This window comes from Corvus kubaryi, unplaced genomic scaffold, assembly GCF_017639235.1.
Source record: "Corvus kubaryi isolate FWS band 111438036 unplaced genomic scaffold, C.kubaryi_AGA036_p1.0 37262, whole genome shotgun sequence".
NCBI classification, from domain to species: Eukaryota; Metazoa; Chordata; class Aves; order Passeriformes; family Corvidae; genus Corvus; species Corvus kubaryi.
This window is the reverse complement of record NW_024581078.1, coordinates 894,411-917,069: the sequence shown is the minus strand read 5'-3', so window position 1 is coordinate 917,069 and position 22,659 is coordinate 894,411. Positions and strand designations below refer to the sequence as shown.

General features: G+C 52.7%; 1 protein-coding gene across 3 annotated transcripts in view; it reads left to right on the top strand.

Moving 5' to 3' along the window:
• Window positions 1–1,908: 1,908 nt before the first annotated feature.
• FBN3 (fibrillin 3) overlaps window positions 1,909–22,659 on the top strand; it is a 67,056-nt gene continuing 46,305 nt past the window's right edge. For 2 of the 3 annotated variants that reach the window (XM_042024398.1, XM_042024396.1), the window contains exons 1-6: window positions 2,996–3,076; window positions 3,792–4,083; window positions 13,140–13,222; window positions 13,923–14,021; window positions 17,026–17,121; window positions 19,043–19,138. In XM_042024398.1, the coding sequence (XP_041880332.1) occupies window positions 3,917–4,083; window positions 13,140–13,222; window positions 13,923–14,021; window positions 17,026–17,121; window positions 19,043–19,138 (541 nt within the window). In that variant the 5' untranslated portion in view covers window positions 2,996–3,076; window positions 3,792–3,916. Of the gene's footprint in view, window positions 2,047–2,995; window positions 3,077–3,791; window positions 4,084–13,139; window positions 13,223–13,922; window positions 14,022–17,025; window positions 17,122–19,042; window positions 19,139–22,659 lie in introns of those variants that run through there. The other variant, XM_042024397.1, reaches the window with a different exon arrangement.

Sequence of the window (22,659 nt, the reverse complement as noted above, 5' to 3'; positions counted from 1 at the left end):
ATCACCCCTAAATGACTCCTCCTTTCTCTTCATTTCTCATTCGGCCCAGGGCACCAAAAAACTCAATTACTCCGAAGGTTCTACTCCCAGCACATAATTAATAATACTAATAATTAATCACAAGCGCTTTTCCACTGTGCCTCACACATTAAGAATGAAACCCTTCCCAGGCAGTTCCTCTTGGTGCCAGCTCCTTGAGCTGAGCCTAAGCTGCGTTTAAGGCCTCTCTCCTCCTCGAGAGGCAGGAAAATGTCATTTTTTGGTTTTTCCTGGCTATTTTTTCCCATGTGATGTCCCAGTCCTGCCCTTCCCAGGCAGGTAAAGCCCAGGCTGATTCAAGCTGGAATGGGGGCAGGATCAGGCTCGGGGAATGGGAATGGGAACGGGAATGGGAATGGGAACAGGAATAGGAACGGGAATGGGAACAGGAAGGGGAATGGGAATGGGAACAGGAATGGGAACAGGAAGGGGAACGGGAATGGGAACGGGAATGGGAACGGGAATGGGAATAGGAACGGGAATGGGAACAGGAATGGGAACGGGAATGGGAAGGGGAATGGGAAGGGGAATGGGAATGGGGATGGGAACATGAACGGGGATGGGAACGGGAATGGGAACGGGAATGGGGATGGGAACGGGAAAGGGGACGGGAATGGGAACGGGAAAGGGAATGGGAATGGGAACGGGAAAGGGGACGGGAATGGGAACAGAAATGGGAATTGTCTCCTGGCAGAGCTCAGAAGTGTTGCTAGAGCTGCATTCCCTGCCCAGCTCCATTCCCAGCTCTGCCTTTTCCCTGGCATCCCACAAGGCCGGTGTTAATTAGGCCGCTGTTAATTAGGCCGAGCCTCTCCTGACCCCTCCAGAGCTGGCGGGGGCTGACTGGGAACAGGGACGGGAACAAAGGAGCGCCGAGGGTTTCAGAGGGAGCAGCAGGAGAAGGGCTCAGGCTCTCCTGGAATTCCGGCTCCGCTGGGAATTGAGCCGATGGCTGCAGCTGGACCCTCCCGTGCTGGGGTCAGGAGGGGACGGGGCTGGAGCAGATGTGGGATAACCGCGGGGAATCCTTGGCTCTCCCTTTGGATCCTGTCTGGTGCAGGAGCTTCTCTGACCCCCTTGGACCTGGAAATCAGCTGGATTTGGGCTTTCCAGGGAGAATTCTGGGCTTCCACCCCTGGGAAAAGCTGTATGTGTGCAGTGGCATGGAGCAGAGAGAGGATTTATGTGCATTTTATTCTGTGTTATTTAAAGAAAAGCCGTCAGTCGTGGGTCCTACAGCAGGAGGCAGAGGGAAACTGGGGGTTTGTTGGGTTTCATAGTTTTGTTTTTTCACAGAGCCGAAGAGGGAATTAAACTCCCAAAGTTCTGCCTCGGAACAAAGACTGAGTATCTCCAATATGCTTTTATTTTTTTTTATTTATTTTGAGAAAATGCTTCTTAACTTCCAAGGTTTTTCTCCTCTGGAGCCAAGGTAACTTTTGGGTGTGAAGATCCTGGGCTGGGTCACCTATTCCTTCAGAAATCCATCTTTCCTTCATTGTTTCACGTGAGTTACACTACAAGCGGGAAAATAATCGGCCAGCAAAGTGCTTTTTACTTAATTTTTTCCCCCTGCTGTAGCACACCACCATTTGCCCCCGAAATGAAGCCTAACCCCCGGGCTGAACCCGAATTATCCCCCCGAGCCCTTTGAAGCGAAGCCGCTGTCACTGACGCCTCCAGCCCAAACTCGGGAGCAGAGCCGTCCCCAAGGAAGAGCCCCGGGAATGCCGAGGTGCCAATCGGGGCCGCGTTCGGCGGCTCGGGCTAAACCCAACCTCTCCCCCAGCCCCTCCTCGGAGCCGAGAACTTTTGGCTGAAGAATGTTGGGCTGAGCTACTCCCACCGCTCGCGGTCCCCTCTCGGCGCAGGGCCCTCCCCCTGATTCGGATGAGGCTGTACCTTTTCTCCTCTCCTCAGGAGTGAGGGCTTTAGTCCCTTCTTTTCTGCCCAGATCTCCACTAAACAAAGGAGCTCTGGGCACATCACCAGCTCCAGGACACAAAGGTATTTAACCACTTTCCGCCTCACCCCGGAGCTGCAGAGCTGATTTCTTTCTCTTTATCCATTCCTTTCTCTGTTTGATTGTGTCTTGCACATTTTTTTTTTTAATTGATTTAATTTGCACACCCACAGGCTTGGCTTGGAAATGTTTTCCTGCTTCCTTCCCAACCGGTTTAAAATCTGATTTTTGGGGGTTGATTCTCTCATTGCTTTCTCAGTGTCTTTCTTACAAGTGGGGTTTGCTGCAATTTCTCAGCGCTGCAAAGAACTTTTGGAGGCTTTTATTCCATTGAAGCTGTGACTCGCTCGCGGGTGTAAATGACTTTTCCATGCCTGTGCGAGCACTCCGGGAATGTCCCGTGTATCGATCATTTGTCAGGCTCTTCATCCCCCCGCGGGGACGGGGATGCAGCTGGAATTCCTTCGCTTTAAATCGCTGGAGTGCAAAACTTTTTGTTCTTTTTTTGCCACTTTTTTCCCCCCATGTGCCCCGTTCCTCGGGAGCTGCGGGACAGGGAACACTCTGCCTTTTGTGTGGCTGCAGATAAGCGGAGCCCGCGGAGCCGAGCCGGAGCTCTGGGGGCTGCAGGAAGGGCACTTTCTTTGTCTCCCAGCCCTGCCTTTCCCCTTCCCACTCTCCTCATTCACTGCATTTGAAACCTTAGAGCCTGAAAAATTCCTGCCCTCAAGAGCTGAGACATTCCCAGCTGGGACACTGGGAGCAGCGAGGGAAACTGAACTTCTAATTATTTTTAATTATTTTTTAATAATCTTTAGGGTTTTTTCCTGGGTTTTTTTGGGTTTTGGTTTTGGTTTTTTTTGGTCAGACACATTTTCTGTCCTGTCTGGGCTGATTCTCGAGGCTGGGCTGGCCCGGGAAAGCTGCAGTGGGAGAGCAGGGGGGACAGTCAGGGGTGGCTCGGGGGCCTCTCCTTCCCCACCCGGGGCCTCTCGCAGCACAGATTGCTCCCACTCCGGGGCACATCCAGGAGGATTCCTCACTCCTGGAACACCAAATTTTGAGGGTCTTGAGGTGAGAGCTGCATCCCGAGCCGCTGCTGGCCGGGAGGAGGAGGAAGGATGGGCTCCGCACAGGCAGAGCTGGGGGATTTGGGATTGGGGGCCCTGCGGATGGGAGGAGGGGGCGCAGACTGTGGGGTGAGATCCTTTTTAGAGCCTTTCCCTTGGGATTTCTCACCTCCTTCCCCCTGATCCCAGCCTTGTCCCCCTGCCTGCTCCCCAGCCCCCCGGGACCACCCACCCTGTCCCAGGGGCCATCCCCAGGACACCCCGATGTCCCCGGTGCCCCAGGGGGTCAGTGCCGAGCCAGAGGCTGTCCCCATCCCAGGGCAGTTGTCCCCTCAGCCGTGGATGAGCTGGGAGGTTGTTTTCCAGCAGCTGAACTCCTGCAATCCCACGGAGCGCAGCAGAGCTGTGGGATGATGGTCCATGAGCAGGATCTGCTCTTTCTTGAAGTTCTCCTCTTGCCTGGAGGACTTTGGTGGCTCTTTGTTTCACCATCAGGAAAATAAATGTGAGGCAGAACCACAACTCTTGGACATCTCTTGGTTTCCAGCTCTTGGGAAAGAAAGATCTGGCAATGCAGTGGTGGGGAATGGCAGTGGGAACACCGGGTGGGATTGTCTGGCCCCCTGGATCAGCTCCAGGAAGGGCTGCCTGGGGTGAGCAGTGACTTCAAAAATGGGAAAGTCCTTAAAAATGTCTCTTTCCCCCTCTTTTCCTTCCAGAAAGGGAACTCCAGGACGGCTCCTTGGCACCCAGGGGCTGCTGCCAGAATCCATCCTCCTCCAAGGGCAGCAGGGACCCTGCAGCTGGACAAAGCTCTCGGGGGACTCTCGGAATTGGGGCCACCATGGGGGATTTGTGGCTGGCCAGGCTCCTGCTGGGCTGCACGGCCGTGCTGGTGGTGGCACCAGCCCGAGGACAGTATGAGGGGGACTTGCAGACAGACAGATTTGCAGCCTACGAGGAGAGACCCCCAAACAGAGTGAGGAGAAGGGGCCAGGACTCCCTGCGAGGGTGAGTTTGAGCTCTGTCTCTTTGATAAAGCAGATTTTGGGTTGTTATCACGGCACATGGAGCTGGGCTGGCAGGATTGCCATTCCCTGAGCTTGGGAAGGAGTTGGATCTGCAGCAGGGAAGCTGCTGGCACAGGGAACAGCCAGGCAGGATCCCATGGGAGCAGTGCTGGGCACTGAGCTCCTTTTGGGGTCACAGCGCCTCGGGCTCACCTGCAGGGACTGAAGAGCCCCCACACCCACCCGGTGGGTGGGTTTGTCTTCCCTGGGAGGTGGGCACCGATTTCCCAGAGAAGCTGTGGATTTCCCATCCCTGGCAGTGTCCCAGGCCAGGCTGGACATTGGGGCTTGGAGCAGCCTGGGACAGTGGAAGGTGTCCCTGCAGGGGTGGCACTGGATGGGCTTTAAGGTCCCTTCCAACCCAAGCCATTCCATGACCTGCAGTGGTGGCTCTGCCTGTTCTTCCCACGTCACCTGTGGGATGTCATTACCCCGGGATTTGCCCCTGGAGTCCCTCTGGCTCTGCTCCCAGGTGCTGTGGCTGTGCTGGGAGGGTTTTGCCCCTGGGTGCTGCTTTGCTCTGGGAAGGGGCCGCACTCAGTCCCTTGGGGCGGCTCCTGCTCGCTCCCAGATCCGTGCGAGACCGGAGCCGTTTTCCTCCTGAGGAGGGAGTCAGGGCCCAGCAGGAGAGCCCCGGGCTGAGCTCGGCTCTGCTGCTCTAAGATGGTTCCTGGCCCACGCTGATCCTGGGTTATTTTAAGTGCGTCTGGCTGCAGCTCCTGGGAGCGTTCCCATGTCAGTGGGCAGGAGCAGAGCGGGATCCACGCGCGGGGCCGGGCTGTGCCAGAGGCTCGGGAATGCTGGAATGCTGCTGGAATGGAGGGAGTGCTCTGCTCCCAGCCCAGCCAGGCCAAAGGGTTGCAGCTGGAGCCCTGGGGATGGAGGCAGCTCCTCCTGGAATTCCAGCCTGCGTGGCCTCGCCTCCTGCTACGATGCCCTTGGAAAAGAGGGACAACGACTGCCCAGGGATTTGGGCTTTTCAAACTCCCCATGTGCATCCCCTGGGATGACCCCTATGGGATTCTGCCCTGCTCATCCTTCAGATAAAACATCCCAAATCAGACAAAACATCCCAGATCTTTATAGGGTTGGCGTGGATGATCTCCAGAGGTCCCTTCCAACCCCACCCATTCCAGGCGGCTGTGATTAACGGGAATGAAGCTGCTTCTTGAGAAAACCTCTCTCCTCCAGCATTCCCAGCATTCCCACCTTCTCCTCAGTCCCTTCCCCTCCGTGGAAGCCAGGCTTGGCTCAAGGCACCCAATTTCTTCATTCCCAACCCCAGCTCTGGGTTTTCCATCTCCCTCTGGCCCTCCCTCACCCTGGGATGATGCTCTGCCACATCCACAGGCTCCCATTGATCCTGGGGCTGTGTGGCTGATTCCTGGCTCTCAGAAAGGATTGGAAGGCATTGATGTGGGCATGGATAACAGGAGGAAAAGGGAGGGCAGAGAAGGAAATAAATATTCCCATTGTTCCCAGCACCCAAAGAAAAAGGCCACTGGTGTCCAGTGGTCTTGGAGCACTCAGGGACTGGAGTGACCAGATCCAGTTGCAAAAATTCCTTACAGTCAAATCCCTTTGACTCCTGGGCAGGCTGAGAAGCCCAAATCCCAAGGGCCCTTAAAAACGAAGGGCAGGTTCTCGAGTGAGAAATGGCTCCTGCGACCCCTCCTGCACCTCAAACCCTCACTCAGGGCGGCAACCCCAGACTTGGCTCCGTTCCCGGTGGCTCCGGAGGGCTGGGATCACCCTGCTCCCTCCTTTCCCCTCCTGCCCCTGGAGCCGCTGCTGCAGGAAGAGAACGCCCCTGGGACAAGCACGAGGAAATCTGTGCAGCTGGAACTGGAGCCCACTGAGGGATCATTGTTCCCCTGGCCCTGGGCAGAGCAGGGCTGCTCCCGGGGAGGGATTCCTGGTGGGCAGCAGAGGGGGAGCTGCCAGGGCTGGAGCTGCTGCCTCAAGGGTTCCCAGGCTCCCTGTGGGGTGACCCTGGCCATGCCCTGGATTTGTGTCCAAATCTCTCCTTCCCAGCCCTTCAGCTGGAAATCTCCCTCGTTGAAACCCCTTTTCCAGGCAGAGAACCCCAGTGGGATGAGAACTGGGACATGTTTTAAATAAAGTCCTACTGGGCTTGGACAGCAGCTGCAGATGTCACCAGCCAGTTCCTGCAGAGCCAAAAATCCCAGGGATTCTCCTGTGGATTCCCCAAAATGGTGCTGATCCCTTGTCCTTGAAACAATTCCGGAGAGCTGCCATTGTGGATCAGCGTTGGGAGGTTGGACTTTATGATCTCAGAGGTTGTTTCCAAATTTAATAATTCTGGGATCATCCCTGGCCCGGCTTCTGCTGCTTTGAGGCCTCAGGATCCTTTGGTGCTGTGGAGTTTCCCTTTGGGCAAAGCAGGTCAGTCCCAATTCCAGGTTTGGTTCTCTCAGAGTGGCCAAAGGAATGAACCAAGGGGGGATTTTCTCGGCACAGCTTGAAATGCAAATAAAGGTTGGGTCAGCTGTTTAAATTTGGAGTTGTTTCACAGTGTGGGCACGTGGGTGACCTTGACAACTGCATTTTGTGGAATTATCTCTTCTCCAAAGCCACACAGGGAACATTTAATCCCATTTATCCATGGTGTCCATTTAACAGCTCAGGACACCACTGCAAATATTTGCTTTGGCTTTGCCTTCACAGACCCCCAGCTTTCCCTTTCAGGGAGATAAACCAGTTTCAGTCTGGGATCTCTGCTGGTCTGAGCCTTCCCTTGGCTCCAAGGCTTGCAGGAAGGAATTTGGATGGAACTGGAATTAAAATCCAGCTGAGCTCAGCTGTGTCCCATGGGCTGGACTGGTACAGTCCCTGGCACTGCCCTGGACACTTAGGTTGCTGTGAGAGGGTCCAAAAATTTGGATGTTGGGTCTGGATGGAGGAAAATGGAGAAATGTTGAGGATTTGCTGTTGGATTTAAGGGTGGAGCAGTGCAGAGTCCTGAGTGTTCTCCTGTGGGGAAACCTTCCCCGGCTTCCTGGACTGGCTGCAGCTCTGGTTATTTGTCTCCTGAAATAATTTGTTTCCCAATGCGAGTTAATCAGAGTTTTCCTTTCCCACACCTTTTATTCCAGCTTCCAAAGCCTTTTACAGTGTTTTCCTGCCATTCCTGGGGCATTTTATCCATGGCAGAAGTGTTTTCCCTCCCCAAAAGCCCGGTGAGGGACAGACACATCCAAGGACTCAAGGGACAGCCACCAACCCCAACAAGATCGGGATTTTCCCCTTCCCTTTGGGCATTTTTTTGCTCCCTCCTGCTGGGTTAATGGTTGGGATGATCCCTGAGGTGTTTTCCAGCCCCAGTGATCCTGGGATTTATCCTTGTCTGTGCCTCCCTTTCTCCCTCCATCTCCAAATCCTGTCATTTCCCACATGGGACAAGAAAACGGAGCCACACCAGAAGTTCAGAGAGAGAAATGGAACTCAGGTGACTTTTTAGGGAGGTTTTTACACTCTGGAAGATAAAAATGCCCAAACATTGGTTCAGTTTCTCTTAATTATCATCCACAAGTGGCACAAACCAATTCCTGTGGGTTTTGTAGAATCCCAGAGTGGTTTGGCTTGGAAGGACCTCAAAGATCACCCAGAATCCACGGAAACCATGGGACTGGGAGGGAGGAGCTGCTCCCAGTGACTCTGGGTGCCCAACACGAGCTGTCCCTGCTCAAGGGCACTTGGAGAGGCCTTGGAAAGAGGCTCCAGCAGTTCAGGCCAAAGGCTGGATGCGTTTCTGCTGGAATTACATTTATACGGAGCTCATTCCCATCCCAGCCTCCTTCAATAAAGGGGAAGTATGAAATAAATGCAAAGCAGGGATTAAATGCAAAATAAACAAGCCTCTTATGCAGCCCAGCTTTCCCAAACAACAATTAATAAACGGATGGGGAGCCGTAAACCACAGCCCAAGCCCGGCTTTAATCTGGCCTTAAACTCATTAAAGGAGAGACAATTTCAAATGAGCCTCTCCTGAAGGGCCCAGCCCTGGCAAATCCCGTTCTGAGGCAGCACTGGAATGGGATTATTGCTTTAATGAACTCTTGAACAGTTTCCAGGAGTAGGAATGTGTGGAACAAAGGGAGAGCAGGGATGATTAGGCTGGGCCGTGCTGGCACTGCCATTTGCTGGGACCTCAGCGCTGCCTGTTTGTCCCGGGAAGAATAAAGGCCTGACTTCAAACACAACTCGTTATGTCAAGCCCATTAATTACGAGCTGGCCCCTGCAAGTGAGAAGATGGATGGGGAGAGCACGTTGGGATGTTTGTGGGACCCTGCCCTGGCCCGGGCTGAGGGCAGCACACAGAGGTGGCCAAATTCATTGTGGGGAAAAGGGAACGGGAGCAGCTTCCAGTGGATTTTTGACACCTCCTCATTTTCCACTGGGGAATGGAGAGGGAAATGTTGGAGCTGCAGAACAGGAGCTGAGGGATGCAGGGGGATTCTCCATCCCCTCCCTGAGCTGGGATGCAAAGGAGGGGGAAAGCCACGGGCTGGGATTTGGGGCCACAGGACACAAATGAGCCTGGAACTGACTCTGGGGTGATGTTACAGATCAAGGCTGGAGCTCCACCACCTCTGAGTGTCCTCAGAGAGGGGCACAGGTGAGTTCCAGCAGCATTTCCATCCAGGTCCATCCCTGACCTTGCAGTTCCACCCGAATCTTAGGAATTAAAAAGGTTTCAAACCCACTGGAGGTGGCACTTGGGGACATGCTGGTGACCGTGGGGGTGGTGCTGGCTGATGATCTCAAAGGTCCTTTCCAGCCTCAACAATTCCATGATTCTCTGAACCAAGGTGCTCCTCAGAGGCACCTGAAGCTGAAATTTCCCAATTTTTAACTCAGTCCTGGATTTCAGGGAGCCAGATCCCCTCGTTGGGAGGGGAAATGAGCTTTAACTACAATGATTTAAACACTTCAAAAACCAAACCAGTGAAAGAGCCCCAAATTTCCTTCAGTAAAGGTGCAACTGGAGTTCTGCCCCTGTGATCCAGCCACCTCTGGAGCACATTCCTGCTTCCAGCTCCACGTCCTCCACACGTCCCAGCCTTGTTCCCAGCCAGGGCTGGAATACTACGAACAACACCAGGAACAACGTGAAGGCAGCACTTGGAAACCTCTGACTCGAGACTTTTGTTCCTCAGTTTTCCTTGGGCCCTGATTTACGTTGTGAAATGGTTGATCTTGGCCTCCTGGCCATGGCTGGGTTCTCTTGTTTTTGGCAGGAATCGTGAGGGAGAATATTGGAATGGCAAAGGAATATCTGGCAGAGGAGTGCAGAGGTTATATGGGTTTTGTCTGGAAGTTTTAAGGGCTGTATTTGAAGTTTTGATTTATTTCAGAATTTAAGGGGGGGGGGGAAATGGGAGAGTTGGTGGTGCTGCTTTCCAAATGAAAGTGTGAAGCAGTTCCTGGAAATCAGTTGGATTTTCAGTCTTTTTTCGAAGGAAAAGGTTCCTTTGTGGTCTGCAGGGGTTGAATTAAATGTGCACCAAAAGGGAGATTTTCCTACCATCACTCACAGGAGGCGTGTGAAGAAACTCAGTAAAGGGGAAAAATGCTCTTATGGACAAAGCAAAGGTGGAGAACAAGACTTGGTAGATCCCCCCCTTGCTGAAAAGATATAAACCAGAAAAGGATCAGGATTATGGGGCTTGAGCCTGGCTTTACCCAGAGCAGCTGGAACCCAACCCCTGCACAGCCTTGGCGAGACTTTCCTCCTGTTTTGCTTCGTTTCTTTGATGAAACCGAATAAGAATGATTTTAAAAATTAATTCCAGCTCCCAGAGGTGAGGCCCTGGAAGAGATTTCCCAGAGCAGCTGTGGCTGCCCCTGGATCCCTGGAAATGTCCAAGGCCAGGTTGGAGCACCCTGGGACAGTGGGAGGAGTCCCTGCCCATGGCAGGGGTGGAATTGTATGGGATTGAAGGTCCTTCCAACCCAAACCAGTCTGGGATTTTATGATCCCATGTTTCTACATGCTGAGTTTGGAATATTTTTGTGCTGGAATGTTACACATCCAAATTTCTGTTGGAAGTTCTGAGGCTTGTGGCTTTTCCTCGAGGCGCAGACATTCAGCACCTCTCACCTTTACACCCCAGCTCTTAGGACCAAAAATAATTGGAATTGTTGGGACTTGAATCCATTCCTAAAAGTCCTCAGGAGCTGCTCTGGAGAACCAGGGATGGGTTCCAGGTGGGAGGAATTCAGAACCCCCTTTGCAGGACCTTGGCACTGTCCCTGCATTGAGCAGGGGCAGATCTGACTTTTCCAGGGGGATTTCTGGAATTTTTCCTTCGCAAATTCCTCATCAAACACATCCAGGCCTGGGGGAGCGAGCAGAGAACTCCTCAAAGTGAGAATTCCCTGGAATGAATCCTTGCAGCGTTTACGGGGGGCATCTGGTCGGTCCCAAAGGAGGAGGACACGAATGTGCTGCAGATCCCAAAGTCAGCATTGTTCGGGATCTGTTCCCACGCCCTGACACAATCCCAAATCCCTCTGCTGGGGGAGATGCTTTCCCAGAACCCCCCTGACATTTGGCACCAGTTATTGTCCCCTGGTGATCCCCACCAAGGCCGGGGGGGCTCCAGAGCTGTCCCCACTCATTGTCAGAGCTGATCCCAGGGGTGCAGCAAAAAACCGGGCGCAGACCAAAACCAGAGCAAATCCTGAACTGGGGGAAGATTTCCAGCTCGGATGGAGAGGTGGGATCATTGTCCCTGGAAAACCACAGGCTGAAGTCATCCACATTCATTTGATTTCACTCTGAATTTCACAATGAGAGAAGGGCTGCGGGGGGGGGGGGAGTCACAAATAATCCCCAGAGAAACTTCCCCGTCTCTTCCTTAAAGAAGCTTTTCCACGGATAGCAGACATCTGTCTTTTGGCACTGAAAATCCTCATCATCCTGAAATTCGGGAAATTTTCACTGGTGAAGCAAAAGGTGCCTCTGGATGGTTGGGAAAACCTGGAGTCGATGGCCATTCCCAAAAGTGAACAAGTTGGGAATTGGCTGAATCTCTTCCTGGAGGGTTCGGTTTCTCCCACAAATTTTTCTTAGGATGAGACTTGAAGACAGAAGAACTTTCCAATAAGGAAAGGGACAGGGAAGGTGGGAACTGGGAATTCCGTTCTCCCCTGTCAGAGCGGCTGCTCCCCAAACTGGAGGAGCTGGCAGAGCAGGAGAGAGATCCCGCGGCTCGAGTTACACAGAGAATGCAGAGAGAGAAAGGCAAAATAACTGGGAAATATTGGGACGTTCCCAAAATACTGGCAAAGCCGAATGGATCCCAAAGTTAGGAGAGAGTGCTCGAGCAGGAGAGGGAGGAACAGCTCCGCTGGAATCTGAGCCTGCGGGGATTCTCTGCACGGACTTCCCGCACTGTTTCCCTCCCTCTCCAGCCTTTCCCAGGATCTGGCAGCACCCGCAGGACCGAGCCCTTCCCAGCTCCTTTCCCAGCCCCTCGGCCGCATCCCGGGACTCCCGGGGGCCTTTCCCAGGTTCCTGCAGCCCCATCCAGGTGCCGCGTGTGTCCCGTTCCCTGGGCAGGGGCCGCGTCCCCGGCCCGGCTCCCGCTGGGATCCGGTGTGGATTTGGGAGGGGGCTCCTCCTGCCCACGTTTCACATCCAGCGTTTCCCATCCCACGGCTCTGCTCCAGCGGTTTTTGCCTCGTTTCCCAGCTCTCCGCTGGAGGCAGTGCCAGAGGGCAGCGCTCGGTGCCATCCTTTGAAATTCCCGCTGACTCCGTCCCTGTTTATCTCCGTAACCCCCGGGGTTGTTTCGAGAGCACAAAGGCGATGCCGAGCGTTTGTTTTCCCTCTGTCCTTCCTCAGCAGCCCTCTTTTGGTCACAGTCACCGCATTTGCATAATTCTCATTAGCTAATGAGCCCTTTCAGCGGCACTGATGGTGAGAAGGGACGATCCATCCATGGAAAAACGCTCCAGGACTGCGCCCGGTCTGGGAAAAACCCCCAAGGAGGCAGAGCTGAGAGTGAGGAGGGGAAAAAAACCTCTGTATTTTTAAATTTAATTTTTAATTGAATTTTTAATATATATTTTTAAAATTTTAATTATGTCCTCATCCCTGGCAGTGTCCAAGGCCAGGTTGGACAGGGCTTGGAGCAGCCTGGGATAGTGGAAGGCGTCCGTGTCCCTGGCAGAGGTGGAATTCCATGAGTTTTAAGGTCCTTCCATCCAAACCATTCTGTGATTCCATGATTTTAAGACATCCCTTTTATCCCGACCTTCTTTCTGATGGAAATGAGGGATTCTAACTTGTGTTTCCTGGCACTGAGCAAACTGCTGATAAAAATAAATTAAAATAAAATAAATTTTTAAAAATTAAAAATTAAATTAAATTAAAATAAATTAAAAAAATAAAAAATTGCAAAAGCAAATTTATCCCAAATTTACTGAAGATGCTATCTTTTCCCCCCCTTACAAACCAGCGTTGTCCTTCTGGAGTTATTGCTTTGGAATCTCATTCCCTTCTCCCTCTGGGTCATTCCTGGGACACCATTAATCCCAGCCCGTTCAGAGTGGATTCTCCCCATGGTTTATTTTGAAACTCCGCTAATTTTTAGCAGATGCTCATCAAGGTTCACTTTGGGAGGAACAATTGGCATCTTTTCGTTTCACCCTCCATCTCCCCGGATCCCTGCACGAAATCCTTGGGTGAATCCCTTTTGGGAAGAGGTGCTGTCTGCCCCCTAATTAAAAATCCTCCACTTTATCCATTCCACTGAACTCCCTTCTCTCTCGGTCTGTGGGATTGATGCCACATTCCTCTTCCTCCACTGATTTTGACCAAACCCCTCCAAAATTCTAAATGGGAGGGAATGGAGTTCGGAGGGAGATGTCCCACAGGGAGCTCTTCCCTGCTCTCCTGCAGAGCCTGGATTTATCCAAAGGCACTGGAACAGAGGGAAAAACCCCAAACTGTGTTTGATTTTCAGCCCCAACGTCTGTGGCTCGAGGTTCCACTCCTACTGCTGTCCCGGCTGGAAAACCCTGCCTGGAGGGAACCAGTGCATTGTCCGTGAGTATCCCTTTATCCCTTTATCCATTTTACCCATTTCCCTCCTCCAAGGGAGCTGCCAGCCCTGTGGGAAGGAATTCCCAGCTCCCACTGCAGAGCTCAGGACGGGGCAGGAGCAGGGATTGTGGGAATGCCCAGCTCCGCTAATCCCGATTAAACCGGGGTGGCTCCAACTGGTCCCAGTTATTTAATTCAGCCTTTAATCCTCTCCTGAGGTGTCCCTTGGCTGTGCCTGCTTTGGGACAGGAGGCTCCTGACAAAGTGATTTTGCTGCTGAGGAAGTGATTTCCTGCTTGTTCCCGTGGAATAATTCAGCTGGACACCAGCTGATGGTGACACTGCAGACCTGGTGTCACCACCGGTGTCTCCCAGAGGGAATTTGCATCTTTGAGGGGCCACAGGAGGATGATTGAGATAAATCTCACCTGGACTGGAAGTTTTCCTTGCTGTCTGGGCTCTCCAGGGCTGGAGAATCCATGAATCCAGAGAATCCAGGCTGACGTCCTGCATTTCTGCAGGATAAAGGTGTCCCTGCCCATGGATGGGATGGGATTTAAGGTCCTTCCCACTCCTGCTCTGCCCACGGAGGTGCCCCAGGCCCTCCCTGGGTGATTCCTCTCCCGAGGGATGAATCCAGAGCCAGAGCCAGGTCTGTGAATGAGTTCCACGTGCTAATCCCAGTGTCCCTCTGTGCCATCAGCAATCTGCAGGAATTCCTGCGGGGATGGATTCTGCTCCCGGCCCAACATGTGCACCTGCTCCAATGGACAACTTTCCCCCAACTGCGGCTCAGCTGGAGGTAAGGGAATTCTGCTGCTGATCCCAGGGGTTCTGTGCTCTCCCAAAAGGGAAAGGAATCAAATCTCTGCAGTTCTACCCTGAACTGGGCAGAGCCCACAAAATATTCCGTGTTTCAGGGTGCTTTCCCTGCAGGCTTTTCCTGCAGAAATAAACGGGATTTTGGAGTGTTTTAAGGTCTCAGATGGAGAGAGACATCCCAGGAATTAATTTCCCATCAGTGCCCAGCTGCAGAGGAGCCTCTGTGATAAAGTGACCCCTCAAACCCCCAGTCAGGGGGTGCCTGGGAGAGGGAAGTTCCCAGGATCGGCTTCCCAGGTGCCTCATTTCGCTCCAGATATCCCTGCGGATGCCCCGGGAGGCAGCGGAGCCTGCAGCCCTCGGGGACGGGAAGGTGCTGGAGCCACGAAACTCCGGGAGTCAGGGTCCATGTGGGAGCAATCAGGGAGGAATTCCAGGAATGCCGAGAGCAGTGCATCCATCTGGGCACGGCCGTGGCATTCCCGGGAGCCCGGGCTGGATGTGAGGGGGGGGGGCTCCTCTACGGGGGCTCCTCCAATCTGGAATTCGCTGTTGGGGGCTGGATTTCTGTGGAAAAGCAGACAAATTGTGCATTCCAGAGGCAAGAAAAGCCACTGTGCCTCCTCTGGAATAACAAAGAGCGGCCTTTCCTGCCTGGTTTCCTGCTCCAGGGAGTAAAGATGTTTTAGGAGTGTTCTGAAGGGGCTGTTTAGGTGGAGTAGGGAGTGAGTAGAGACAAAAACCCAACAGCTGATCCCTGGCAGAGCCACTGATCCCTTCCAATAAGTTGTAGGACTAATCCAGTCCAATCCAATCCTGGGAAAAGCTAACGAGGACGAGCTGCCATCCTCCTTTTCCTGCCATTTCTTCTTTCCCTACAACTTTGGCCTCTGCTACCCTGGCAAATCCTGAAAAAGCCTTGAAATTCCTGGTTGGAAGGTGTTCTTCTGCATTCCAGATCCGCAGGGGACTCCAACAGTGCCAGGCTTGGACACTCCGAGGCTGGACTGGGCTTGGAGCAACCCGGGACAGTGGAAGGTGCCTGCCCATGGAAGGGGTGGAATGGGATGAGCTTTAAGGTCCCTTTCAGCCCAAGCCTGTCGGGGATTCCCTGATAAATCAGAAGGTGATGGGATCTCAGGGATTTTGGGATCATGGCAGGAGTCAGAAATGGGACCTGGAAGAGTCTTTGCCAGTTGGTTGGAAATTTCTGGACCAGGACTCTTCTTGTGTCTGAAGTCCCCGAATTCCTCAGCTCCTCTGAACCTTATCCCAAGCTCCCTGCAGTGCGAGGCTCGGGATGTGCAGGGAGGAGCTGCCCGGGGCCAGCTGTGACACACAGACCCCTCCCAGCCCCCTCTGTCTCCGGGCAGCCTCCCAGATGTGCTGGAATTGCTTTCCCGGGGCTGCCGGAGTGAGGTGAGGGCTGTAGGGAAGCAGATTCCAGATTGGAGCCTTTTCCCAGTAGGAACGGCCTCGTGTCTGGTGATCCAGGCAAGGCTTTGAAGCCTCGAGCTCCGTTTCCTGAAGGATTAAACTCCCATCTAAATTTGGGCTGAGCCCTGGCTGTGGAGCACGAGGAAGACGAGGAGACATCGGGACGGATCCAAACCAGCCCTGGATCCAATGTCCTGCCCCTGTGCCGAGCACTTGGAGCACGGAGACTTCCCAGCCCACCCCTCCCTGCTCCCAGAACTCCCACAAACCAGCAGCAGCCACAGAATTATCCCACTTGGGAGTCCTGCTGCTCCTGGACAGGCGCTTGGCCCCAGCTCTTCCCAGCCTGGACCTGGTGTTGGAGGAGCCACAGCTGAGCCTCCACTCCCACAAATCCGGCTCCTGGAGCTGCCGGGTCCCGGCCCCTCCTCTCCCTGGCAGCCGGAGCCGAGCTCTCCATGGAGTTCTGATGTGAATCCACTTTTCGTGTGACTTGCTCCAGCCTCGGGCTCTTGCCTTTGGAGTGGTCGCACCTTCCTGAGGAGGAATGGGCTGTTCCAGGCATTCCAGAGGGAAAGCTGGGTGACCTGGGGTTGTAACTTGGTGTTGAGCCCCAAACCTCCCTTTTTGGGCTGCTTTAATCCCAAATTCCTTAAACATCATGGAGTGATGAAACAGTTAAAGCCAACACTTTGTGTCCACAGCAGGATCAAACTTCCAGTTTATTTACTGCTATTGTTTTCCTGCAGTGCCTCAGTCACATCCAGTGGGTCACAATCCAGTGGGAAAGCTGAACTCTCACATGGAAGAATGGAGGATTCGTGCTTTTCTTTCCAAATTCCTTAAAAAAACCCTCTCCCAGTAACCGGATCTTGCCAAGGAGGCCACGTCGTGTTTGCAAAAGGAGGAGAAATGTCTTAGAGTTGATGGTTTTCCCCCACCAGAGAAATTCCATCCCCCCAAACACCTCAGAAGGCTTCAATAGGGAGGAATTTGGAAGATTTGACAGCCCAAAGTGTGAAAAGGGTTGAAAACAGAGCAATAATGGAAAACAGTGATAAAAAGGGTGGGAAATATTGGAAAAGTGTAAAATCCTGAAAGAAAGGATTGTGACAGGGAAATATCAGGAACTGTGCCCTTGTTTGCAGGAAATCCCAAAGCTGGAGAAGTTTAATTAGGGTGGATCCCTTAACGAAGTAGAAGGATGGATGCCTTTGGTGTGTGTGGAATGAGGTTTGGGATGGAGTCAGGGAAAGCTTCATCCCCCAGAGGGTGGTGGCCACGGAACAGGATCCCAGGGAATGGGCGCATTCCCAACCCTGCCAGAGCTCCAGGAGGGATGCACGGGGTGGGGTTGTTGGGGTGTCTGGAGTCAGGAGCTGGGTCCAGGATCCCTGGGGGTCCCTCCCAGCCCAGCACATTCCATGACATCAGCAGCGTCCCCTGTCACTGAAGGACGTGGCCAGTCGGTGTCAGCTGGGACAGGAATTCCCGGCCCATCCCGCCCTGCCTGGGATCCCGGGTGACGTTTCCTGTCCTGTCCCCAGTGCAGAGCTGCAGCCTGCGGTGCATGAACGGGGGCAGCTGCTCCGAGGAGTCCTGCCTGTGCCAGAAGGGATTCACCGGCACCTACTGCGGGCAGCGTGAGTGCGGGAGCGGGATGGGAACGGGAACGGGAACGGGAACGGGAACGGGAACGGGGGTGGGATGGGGATGGGAACGGGAACGGGAACGGGAACGGGGGTGGGATGGGGATGGGAACGGGATGGGAACGGGAGTGGGAAAGGGAAAGGGCACCCAGGACACTCCAACGTCAGCACCGTGTTCTCCTTCCTTCGGAATCTCAGCCCTCCCTCCTGAGCAATACAGACACAGCTCTGTATCAAAATACAGATATTTGATAGAATGAATAGATTAATTTATTTCCTAGCATAATATAGAATGTATTAATATGATATAGATTTTCCAAATTATTATAATATATTATAAATTATAATAATATAATAATATAATTATGATACAATTATAATATATTATAACATAAAATAATATATAATATATAATATTATTATATATTATATATTATATATATTATATAATATATATAATAATATATTATAATTTATTATAATATAAAATTATAAGATAACGTTGCAGATAGCATTGTATGTACTATATATACTGTATATAATATATAGATAATACAGAATATATAGATGTGTTACATATCCTAATATATTCATAATACACACCCCATCATTATATCAGATAGTACATGCATCATGTATTATATATAATCATTATATATACCTTATTATATGATCATGATATTATATTTGCTATATTACAATTATTAAATCATTATATCATTTATAAATGATATACATTTATATCTTTTATATCTATTGTACCATGTAATACATTTTAAGAAGCCTTTAGTAAGCAACTAAGCCCAATCTCCTTGAAAGAATCTCTTCTCAATTAGATCAGTTAGAACTTCCCAAATTCCAATCCCTGGATCCGTGTGGGAATCACTCCCAGTGAAGTCAATGAGGATTTTTAAAGCACCCCAAAGTCCCCCTGAGCTCTGCCTGATCCCTTGGTGCTGAAACTTTCCCAAAAGTTCAGCCGGAGGCAAAGGCTCCATATGGAAAATTTCATCCTGAGCAGCAAAAGCTTGGGAAAATTCAAAGGAGCAGCAGCCCAGGGCTGGGGATGGAACGTGCAGCCCTCACTACGTGCTGCTCCCAGCTCCACCCCGCGCCTTCCCGCTCTGGCAGGACATCCCGGCAGGGTCGGGAATGCTGCATCCCCCTGGCCCCGGCCCAGCAGGCAGATCCCGGCTCCTCGGCTCCGGGGGGAACTCAGGCAGAGCCTGGGATCGGAGCTGGGAGCTGGGCACTGAGCGGGGGCTGTGCAGGGCAGGGTCCTGGGGGGTCCCTTCCCGCTCTGGAGCTTCCATCAATCCATGAGTTTATTCGGGACACTTCCTTCGGCTCCAGCCTGGGACTCTGAGTGCAGGGTTTAACCAAGGCTAGCAGGACTAAGTTTAAGCCAGGAATATTTTAAGCCAGTGACTATTTTAAGTCAGGGAACACCCGAGTGCTGCTCAGACCTCAGTTCCTTGCTCTGGGCACGTGGGATTAAGTCCCTGAGCAGCCTCCCCTTCTCCCATTCCAGCTGCTGGCGTTCCTTACACATTTCCCTTTGTGCATTTTCCCGTTTGTATCTGTTCATCCTGACCCTGCCACTTAAATCCCAACGCTGGCCTGAGGGAACTGAGATTCCAGAGGCCAGAAAATCCTCTCCCGTGCAATAGGAGTTCATGGCCTTTGCAGAAAGGGGCTCAGGCAGGGACAGGGAACAATTCTTCCAAGGAAAAAATTAAAATCTCAGATTTTCTCTGCGTTTGCTGCGCTGAGGCTCCGGATGGGAGAACACGGAGCTGGTATTCCAAGCTCTGATACTCCAGCCACGATGGAGGTGACATCCCAAGCTCTGCCAGCAGCGTGTGTCCCACTGAGGGGGGAGCAGAAGTGACGGAATTCCTGTTTTCCCTCGCAGCTGTGTGTGAGAACGGCTGCCAGAACGGGGGCAGGTGCATCGGGCCCAACCGCTGCGCTTGTGTCTACGGCTTCACCGGGCCCCAGTGCGAGCGAGGTAAGGGCACCTTCCCTGCAGTGCCAGGCCACAGCAGCAGGGCAGCTGAGCTCCAGGCTCCATCCCACTCTCTGGGTTTAGGTCCGGACATTCTGGGTTTTGTTGAATTTCTGCGAGTGCCCAGCTGGTGCCCCAGGCGCTCCGTGGGATTCCTGGCTGTGGGATGAGATCTCCCTGGGATGTGGCTCGGGGTGGCTTTGCTGGCTGACATTGGCTGTGTGTGAACAGAGAGCTGGGAATTCCTGAAAGAAACTTCTGGAGAAGTCTGGAAAATCCAAGTGTCCTGTGTGTGGGGAGAGGGGAAGAGGCAGGGGGCTGAGCAGGGGCAGACTTTGGGGCCAATGTATAAAATTCTTTACATAAAGGAGCATTTTCACAAAGCCTGCAGAGATTTGGCTGAGCCAGACTTGTGTGAGAGACAAAACAAATCCTCCAGCTGTGTCCACACAGCTCCTCCCCGCCAAGGCAAACAGAGCCTGCTCTGTCCGCCTGGGAACAGCATCCCGGGGCTTTGCAGCCAGGTGAGTGCTGGGACTGACCTTCCAGGGATAACCAGGGAGCCAGGGAGCAGCTTAACCCTTCCAAGGGAAAACTGCACTCCTGCTCCATCCCCGGGGCTGCTGAGAGGAGTCCCTGAGCACCAGGGTTTGTGTCCTGTTGCTCCAGGGGGTGTTTGGTGGGTCCACAGGAATCCTTGGGAGTCTCCATAACGAGATTCCAGCAGCAGGACCTTCTGTAGCTCTCGGTTCGGCTCCAGCCCTCGCTCCTAAGGATTTTCCTGGAGAAGGATTAATTCAAAGCAGAGCCTGAAGCCCTTTCCTCACAGGGAGAAAGGACAAATCTCATCACAGAGCCAGGGAATGTCCTGCATTAGTAATGGGAGTAATGAGTGAGGAGCATAAACAAACACAAACCAAACACAAGAAATTTCACCTCAGCAGGAGGGAAAACTTCTTTCCCTGGAGGTGGCAGAGCCCTGGAACAGCTGCCCAGGGAGTTGGGGATTCTCCCTGTCTGGAGACTCCAAACCCACCAGGTTCCTGTGTCACCTGCTCCAGGTGACCCTGGCTTGGACTGGATGATCTCCAGCCCCAGAATTCTGGGATTCTGAGGTCCCCATTCCTGACAAAAAGAACTCATCCCCCCCCCAAATCCATCCAATTCCAGATTTATTTAAGGGCTTCGCTTGAATCTACTTTGCTATCGCCGTAGCAAGAAATAATTTTAGTTTTAAATTGGAATAAAGTGAATTTCTGAGTGCTAAGAACAGCTCCAGTAAGAGGCAGCTTTGTGCTGGGAGCAGAACAACCCCCCTCACACCTCATCCAGGAAATTCCCCTCTCCAGAGGTAAATACCCTTGGAGCAAGGAACTCACAGAATTCCAGCATCATTTCCTCCCTCTCCCTGACATCTTCGGGGACGAGGGACCGGGGGATATTTTGTGGAACCTGAGCCCCCATTACATCAGTGTGGGAGGAAAAGCTGCAGCCCAGAAAAGCTGAGGCTGTGGGGCCAGAGGCCAAGGGTTGGTCACGGTTCTACAGCACAATGAAGGATTTTGATGTCATGGCTCTGATTTCACCCTCCCTCAAGTAGGAAAAAATGACCTGGACCAAGTGACTGAGCTTGACTCAGGTGATGTTTGGAGCTCCTCCTGTGCTCCAGGGATGAGGTTTTTAATTTGGGGCTGTTTTTCCAGCCAAATGAAATCTTCCCCATGGAGGCCATGGAAGAAAATCTTTTTTATTGGAAAAATGGGTTTTTACAGGGACATTCTGCACCTTGGGAGGTCCCTCTGACCCGTGTGGCACAGGAGGCCCCTGGGGTGGGTTCTGCTCCTCGTGGTCCAAGGTTCCCAAAAGTTGAACCCAAAAACTCGTGGGTGGAACATTTCCCCCTGAGCTGGGCTCTCCAGTCCCGTATCCATGGAGGAATTGTGCCCATGGAAAGAAAAGAGTCACATTTTCCTCCTTCCCCTCCTCTCTTCTGCTTCCATCAAGGAGCAGCTTTTTATTTCCGAGGGTCCCTTTGATGTCCCCACAGGGAGGATCCCTGGAATTCCACACTTCTGTGTCTGCAGATCCACCAAAATTTCTGACAGATTTTGATTCCTGTTTTTTGGGAGGTCCTGTGAACCCAGGATTCCTTGGAACTCCTCCAATCCCAGCAAAGAGCTCTCCAGATACCCCCAGCTGCTGAAGTGCGGGGTGGAGGGATGAAGATGCTCCTGCCCATCACTAAAATCAGGGAAACCCAACCTGATTTTGTGGAATTCCTCTCTCAGGGGTGTCCTGGCCACCACCCCCTCCCAGCTCGTTATTCCAGGATAGACAAATCCCACAAAACCTCTGCCCAAAAATGCTCCCACACAAATTTCTGCTCCCTTTAGTCCTGTAAGGAACACTCAGGCCAGGAGGAATCCCCCAAGTTCAGCCACAGCCCGGTCACCATCTCCAGATCTGCTTTTCCCTGGGGTCCAGGAGCTGTGGTCTTTTCCAAGGGATCTGGGAAGTGCCAGGTTTCCACCTGAGTGCTTGGGAAGAGTCTGGAGCTCTGGAAGTGCCACCCCAGCACCTCCACTGACCACCCACGACAAGTCCTGACCCCGAGGGCTCTTCCAGGCATTTCCAAGCCCTGCTCTGACATTCCCACCTTTCCTGCCCTCTGGAACCCCCCAGCTCCGTGTTTCCCCGTGTTCTTTGTGCCTCAGGAGCTGCTCCTTGCAGGAGCCTGGAGCTCTCTCGGGTTTCATCAGGCCGAGACTTCGGCAGGAAACTGTAAAAATAGGACAGGAAAACGCAAAAAAAGTTCTCCCTTTACAATTTCCTTTGGATGTGTTTTTTCAGCACTTGGAATGTCTGGCCTTAGAAAGTGCCCCCGCCAGCTTTTTCTTTTCTGCAAAAGTCCAAACAGTTAAACTTGAGGAATGTGGCTGTGTTTGGATGAGGTAAGGAAATGACGAGCTGGAGAAAGTATTCCATGAGAAAGGAGCCCCTCAGGGAGACCCTAGGGCTGCTCCCACCCCCTCCCTCAGCCCGAGGGGCTGGAGAGCCTCAATCCAGGCTGGAAAACACCTGGAGAACAACAGGAATAATCCTTTGGGGTTGGCTCCTTCCCGTGGGATTGGGCTGGTGGCTCTGGGATGCTGATCCCTTGTGTGATGTCCGGAATGTCCATGGAGGGACAGGACACAGGGAATGGCTTCCTGTGGCCAGAGGGCAGGGATAAGTGGGATACTGGGAAGGAGTTGTGCCCTGGGAGGGTGGGGAGGGGCTGGGATGGAATTCCCAGAGAAACTGTGGCTTCCCCATCCCTGCAAGTGTCCAAGGCCAGGATGGGCCACCCTGGGACAGGAACAAGATGGGCTTTAAGGTCCTTTCCAACCCCAAGCATTCCAGGATTCCAAGGTGTCTGTGAGCAGAGCATCCATTGTTCCACAGAGATTTGATTTTATCCTGTCTCCTCTGTGATCCCTGTCTCTCCTGATCCCTGTCTCTCCTGATCCCTGTCTCTGTCTCTC